The sequence below is a fragment of the Gopherus evgoodei genome, chromosome 11 (assembly GCF_007399415.2).
Source record: "Gopherus evgoodei ecotype Sinaloan lineage chromosome 11, rGopEvg1_v1.p, whole genome shotgun sequence".
NCBI classification, from domain to species: domain Eukaryota; kingdom Metazoa; phylum Chordata; order Testudines; family Testudinidae; genus Gopherus; species Gopherus evgoodei.
In genome coordinates, this window is record NC_044332.1 from 9830099 (window position 1) to 9836243 (window position 6145).

General features: G+C 47.8%; 1 protein-coding gene across 8 annotated transcripts; it reads right to left on the minus strand.

Moving 5' to 3' along the window:
• Positions 1–297: 297 nt before the first annotated feature.
• LOC115660057 (28S ribosomal protein S16, mitochondrial-like) lies at positions 298–4620 on the minus strand. 8 transcript variants are annotated; one of them, XM_030581078.1, is made up of 5 exons: positions 4485–4620; positions 4389–4411; positions 1736–1766; positions 1091–1351; positions 298–585 (listed from the first exon to the last, which is right to left on the minus strand). In XM_030581078.1, exons 1-5 carry the CDS (start codon positions 4603–4605, stop codon positions 467–469), a joined length of 555 nt encoding a protein of 184 aa, XP_030436938.1. In that variant the 5' UTR covers positions 4606–4620; the 3' UTR covers positions 298–466. The 8 variants fall into 8 exon arrangements, with proteins under 8 accessions (XP_030436938.1, XP_030436942.1, XP_030436941.1 ...); XM_030581082.1 differs by having other exon boundaries at positions 4389–4400; positions 4458–4557; XM_030581081.1 differs by lacking the exon at positions 4389–4411 and having other exon boundaries at positions 4447–4559.
• Between the last annotated feature and the right edge of the window lie 1525 nt (positions 4621–6145).

Sequence of the window (6145 nt, forward strand, 5' to 3'; positions counted from 1 at the left end):
GCACAACTTCCTATACATTAGGTTCTTATGACAGTCAGTAACGCTCTCTCCACTTCCACACTAGAGCTATTTAGAACACTGGAGTTTGTATTCCATTTGTATAAATGCTGTAATCTGGAAGGCCCAGATCCACAAAGCTATTTTGGTTCTTGATGTCCACTGGATCTCAGTGGAATTTAGGAGCCTAAATTTTACCTTTGTGGATCTGGGCCTAAGTAATTGCAGTTTGACATAAACATGAAAGATTACTTCTTATTTTGACACAAATTATTAATTAACAAACGAGGACAATCAGAATCCTTGTCTGAGGCCTCCTAAAGCCTCAAAATACTTTAATGTTCTTACGAAATAATTCACATCCACTATCGTTTTTGCCTGTGGTACGTATATTGTCCTTTTTAGTTGGCACCCTGTTCTGATCGTTGTCTGTACAGTAATCTTTTGAGTAATTCAGTTCAGATAAATGTTATTGGTCACCTGGAGTTTCTTCCTCAGAAGCTGTTTCGGCCTTCAAGGCTCTTCTCTTCCTTAATCTTTCTGCATTTGTGATCGTCATAGGATGCAATGGGAAAAATCCAGAAAGACCTGAAAGAAAGAGGATTTATGTTTATAACTGGAGTTCCAGTATTACTGTACTAGACTCAGATTCAAAGGCTAGAAGGAAGCATTGTGATTATCTCATCTGGCCTCCTGGGTAACACATGCTATAGAGTTACCCCAAAATAATTCTCAAAGAAAACACACTCAATCTTGAGTTAAATTGTCAGTGATGGAGAATCCACCACAACCCTGGGTAAACTATTCCAATAGTTAACGAGACTTTTAAGAAGTGAGAGTAATTGTCTCTCTCACCAACCCACTAGTGGCTTGAAGTGCCTTTTACTGCTGTCTTGGCCAGCTCAGTGTCTCCATCCCATTTCCTGTGGCTAGAAGAAGGGTGACTGCATATATGGATATTTTCAAGATTTCATGCAAAGAAATGAAGAAAAGGGCTTTGGTACTCCAAGTATGTAGAGGATCACCAAGGAAAATCTATTGTCATTTAAGCGAAATAAGCAAATAGTTTAGATTGAAAAACACCTTGAGTTACCTAGAAGTTTTTCAACTGGTTTCGTGACATGTGCTCCACAACCAATCCAGTGTTTGATCCTCTCGATGTTCAAGCCAACAAGCTTTTCATTATGGCTATTTGGGAGTGGGTCATAGCAGCCCACTTGCTCCAAATACTTGCCGTCCCGTGCTCGCTTGTTATGTGCGGCCACTATACGGAAGAAGGGTCTGTTGGCACAGCCGCCAAGTGCCAATCGGATAGCGACATGTCCTCCATGATAATTTTTCATAAGGAGATGAGCTGAAGGAAAGATCAACAGGTATCACAGTAGATTTGATAACAACAGATGTGTACAGACAGCTAGCCAAAAAATTCCAAAAGGCCTTAGAGAAAAAGTTTAGTTTCACTTAAAATCAATAAAACTGCTGTAACCTTTCCTTACACACCAACAAGAGATTATTCTTTGATGGAATCGAAGTCTATACCCTGCCACGAGATTGCTTTAAGACCTCGATTTATTGACAATAAATAAGACAGATTTGCTTTACCAACCCATAAGAGTTCAGCGGAGAAGGCTGCACATTCTCCACTAACTGTAATTGATTTAGAGGGATGCAGAAACTACGGGTCTGTCAGTACAACATGGTGTACATGCAACCCTTAACAAATCCTGTCTGCACTTACCAAGGTGCACCATGATGACCCTTGCCAGCACCTGAAAGAGGAAAAAGACCATGAATGAATCCCCTGCCACTCCCAAACACAGAACAAGGGGCCAGCCCACTGCAGCTGTAAATACTATAGGGTAGACATAGTCTTAGTTGACAGAGATGAGGTATAACTGAAAGTTATAGTTTGAAAATCCTGAGGGAAACATGGGAGTTTAGTTGCAAGCCCTGCCCTGCCCCCTGTAGATTCTGTCTCTCGTGACCCACTGGCCATGGCGATCCTGGGAATGGAAGTTTCAAAGCACCTGCCCCGGCTCCCACTTTTGTGGTCTGGGGTTTAGGTAACTTTCAACCTCTTAGGAGCACAGGCAAAGTTAAAAGCTTTTTTTTTCCTGGTAGCCCTGATAAGCAGCAGCTTCAATGCCTCACCCTGCCTGCTTTTCTGTTTCAATAGCTTTGTTGCTAGGGCAATGCCAACAAGTGCCAAATGAGTACATAAAATAACTTGTCATTTTAAGGTAAAAATTTGTTTCCACATTATATTGGTGTTCTGAGGATTTGGCGTATATATGTTAGGGCTGTCAAGCGCAGTTAATTCACACAATTAACTCAAATCAATCGGGATTAATTGCACTTACAACAATAGAATACCAACTGAAATTTAAAGATTTTTGGATACATTTTCAATACTGATTTCAATTACAACACAATACAAAGTGCACAGTGCTCACTTTATACTATTGTTTTTTATTACAAATATATGCACAGTAAAAATGATAAATTCAGTTCACCTCACACAAGTACTGAAGTGCAAACTATTGTGAAAATATAAAAATGCAGGGTTTTCCCTTTGGTTGCATAACTGCTCAAAAACAAAACAGTGTAAAATGTAGAGCCTACAAGTCCACTCAGTCCTACTACTTATTCTGCCAATCACTAAGACAAACAATTTTGTTTACATTGACGGGAGATACTTCTGCCTGCTTCTTATTTACAATATAACCTGAAAGTGAGAACAGGAGTTCGCATGGCACTTTTGTAGCTGGCGTTGCAAGTTATGCCAGATATGCTGAACATTTGTATGCCCCTTCAGGCTTTGGCCACCATTCCAGAGGATGATCTTCCATGCTGATGATGCTCATTAAAAAAATAATACGTCAATTAAATTTGTGACTGTACTACTTGCAGGGAGAATTGTATGTCTCCTGTTCTGTTTTACCTGCATTCTGCATATGTTTCATGTTATAGTAGTCTCAGATGATGACCCAGCACATACTCATTTTATGAACACTTTTACGGCAGATTTAACAAAATGCAAAGAAGGACCAATGAGAGATTTCTAAAAAATAGCTACAGCACTCGACCCAAGGTTTAAGGATCTGAAGTGCCGTCCAAAATCTGAGAGGGATGAGGTGTGGAACATGCTTTTAGAAGTCTTAAAAGAGCAACACTCTGATGTAGAAACAACAAAAAAGAAAATCAACCTCCTGCTGGTGATGAACCTTCTGACTCAGTTGATGAAAATGAACATGTGTCATTGGATCCTTATCAAGCAGAACCCATCATTACCATGGATGCATGTGCTCTGGAATGGTGCTTGACGCATGAAGGGACGTATTAATCTTCAGCGCATCTGGCATATAAATACCATGCAATGCTGGCTACAACAGAGTGCCATGCGAATGCCTGGTCTCGCTTTCAGGTGACATTGTAAACAAGGTGGCAGCAGCTGCATTATCTCCTGCAAATAGTAACTAACCTTGTTGTCTTTGCGACTGGCTGAACAAGAAGTAGGACTAAGTTGACTTGTAGGCTCTAAAGTTTTACATTTTTATTTTTGAATGTAGGGTTGGGTTTTTTTAAATAATTCTATATTTGTAAGTTCAATTTTCATTTGCACTCCAGTACTTATATGGAGTGAAAAAATTTTTTTACAGTGCAAATATTTGTAATAAAAATAAAGTGAGCACTGAGCAAGTGTGCACTTTATACTGTGCTGTAATTGAAATTAATATATTTGGAAATGTAAATATCCAAAATATTTTAAATACAGGCTGTTCCATGGTTGTTTAACAGCATCATTGATTGTGATTAATTTTTTAATCACTTGACAGCCCCTAATACAAACACACACACACACAATTGTTATTCTTGGGTACTAACTTCCTCAGGGAATCCTCGATTCCTGCTGCTAACGGCAAAAGGGTTAAGAAACAGCCGCCCCCACAGGACGTGTCGGGGGGGGGAGGGGGGGCAAGCATTCATCCATCCCGCTCCCGCCCGCGGACGGGTCCCGCTCCCGCCTCGCTCCCCGCTCAGACTAGCGCTGGCGCTGCCGCCATGTTGCCCCGCGCGCTTGGCGGGACCAAGGGGACGCTCCCCCCCCCCGGGAGACGCGCCGCTCCCTGAGGTGACGCAGCCCCCGCCCCGAGGTACCTGCGCGGGCCCGGCTCGCGCCGGTCCCTGAAGTGACACAGCCCCCGCCCCGAGGTACCTGCGCGGGCCCGGCTCGCGCCGCTCCCTGAGGTGACGCAGCCCCCCGCCCCGAGGTACCTGCGCGGGCCCGGCTCGCGCCGCTCCCTGAGGTGACGCAGCCCCCGCCCCGAGGTACCTGCGCGGGCCCGGCTCGCGCCGCTCCCTGAGGTGACGCAGCCCCCGCCCCGAGGTACCTGCGCGGGCCCGGCTCGCGCCGCTCCCTGAGGTGACGCAGCCCCCGCCCCGAGGTACCTGCGCGGAGCCGGCTCGCGCTCACGCCGCGCGGGGACAGGCCGCAGCCCGAGCAGCGGCTGCAGGGCAGAACTTCGGCGGTCTGAGCCCCGCCCCCTCCGTCTCCGAATCCCACGGGCCGCCGTAGGGTGGCGGCGGGGTCAGGCGGCAACGCTGCATTGTGGGAACTGAACCCAGCGCGCCCGCGCCGCGCGTGCCTGCGTCTCGAGACTGCATTTCCCACCGACCCCCGCGAGGTCTGGCGGCTGTCTGGGTACTCCCGTCAGCCACTGCGTGGCCCTAAGCACGCTGGGAGACGCAGTGCGTACGCGCGCGCGCGCCCCGCAGGCTCCGTTTCCGCCCCGTTTGCGTCGCGCCCAGAGGATGTCACAGCGGGTGACACCCACCCCCGACCCCGCTTCGGAAAGGGCCACGCGCGCCCTAGCGAGAAGGAGCGGGGAGCCGCGTATTGCGGCTGACCCTCCATTTCCCATCAGGCATTGCGGTGCACACGCTGTGGGTGTGACGTGCGGGAGACGTGACGTCAGGGTGGCTGCGCTCCATGGGAGATGTAGTTCGCCTGCGCTCGTCCTCAGCGCATCCCCCCGGCCCTCCCCACTGAGTGCAGCGGCTGCCTCCGGGCGTAAAACCAGGACAGCTGCTAGTCCGCGGACTCTACTGCTCTTGATGTCACCTGCGTAATGAGATTATTACGGGGAAATAACTTCCGGGTGTTGCAGGCACAGAGGGTGCCGGAGGCAAGCAACAGCGGTTCGTTGCCCAGAGTGCGTAGCGCCAATAAACACACCAGGGTGGAGAAGCAAACAAAGATTATTTGAGATCTCAAAGCGGTGCTGGGAGACTTAGCACGCCTCAGATCCAGCAGCCCTGCACAAGCGGCTTCCTCCTTTTATATCCCAGTTGCTTTCTGAGAACTTTTTGTTGCTGACTAGCTGATCTCTCACTCCCCCATTCTTTCCCATCCAGCTGCAGTATCTTTTCTCACTCAATCTTTTGTTTTTCCCCTTCCTCCCCCCCTCCGCTGCTGAGACATGTATACTGTATCTAAAAGCGACCTTGAAACTTGCTTCACTTTAGCTTCAGTGTGTTACAGCTGGGAACTGACTGTTACAATCAGAAAACTAATTGCTGACATTACATTTTTGCAGCTATTAGTACATTAGGTTACACTAGGTTACACAAAGTGTTTAACATGGAGGAACATTGGTTCATTGAGGCCTACAACAGGAGGGCTTCATTGACACTTGTGATCTACCACCCTCCCAAGTTACCTAGGGTTATGCCAGAATGACACCAACATGGTTACTGTTCAGGGGGGACACTTTTAAAGTTCTACAGCGTAAATGATTTCCGGTCACTGTTCCCAGAGGGACATTATTAAAGAGTACACCAGGTTAAATGATTTCCGGTCACTGTTTCTGGAGGAACACTGTTAACAGCGTACCGGGGCACTGACACTGTACCCGGTCAGTAGAGTGGCTACTCGGGCAAATAACTTCCGGTCACTGGCTTTAGTCGAACACAATTAGCACGTTTACTGGGTAACTCAGCTTCCGGTTGCTGTCCGCAGCCCGTCGGCCAGGAGAGGCGCGGGGGGGCGGCGGCGCTGATCGGCTGGCGGGAAGAGCAGAGTCCGGCGCCGCCGTTTGGGGGTCCCGGGTTATTTTTAGTTTTGCAGCCCCCAGCCCCGCTGCACCGT

What these genes read in the sequence shown, in the direction of transcription:
- LOC115660057 (XM_030581078.1), bottom strand. Translation starts at nt 4,605, where the DNA reads ATGCAGCGTTGCCGCCTGACCCCGCCGCCACCCTACGGCGGCCCGTGG. An exon ending in CGCGAGCCGGGCCCGCGCAG is followed by an intron (nt 1,767 to 4,388) that starts GTACCTCGGGGC and finishes TTCCTCTTTCAG; the next exon opens with GTGCTGGCAAGGGTCATCAT. An exon ending in GGTCATCATGGTGCACCTTG is followed by an intron (nt 1,352 to 1,735) that starts GTAAGTGCAGAC and finishes TCTTTCCTTCAG; the next exon opens with CTCATCTCCTTATGAAAAAT.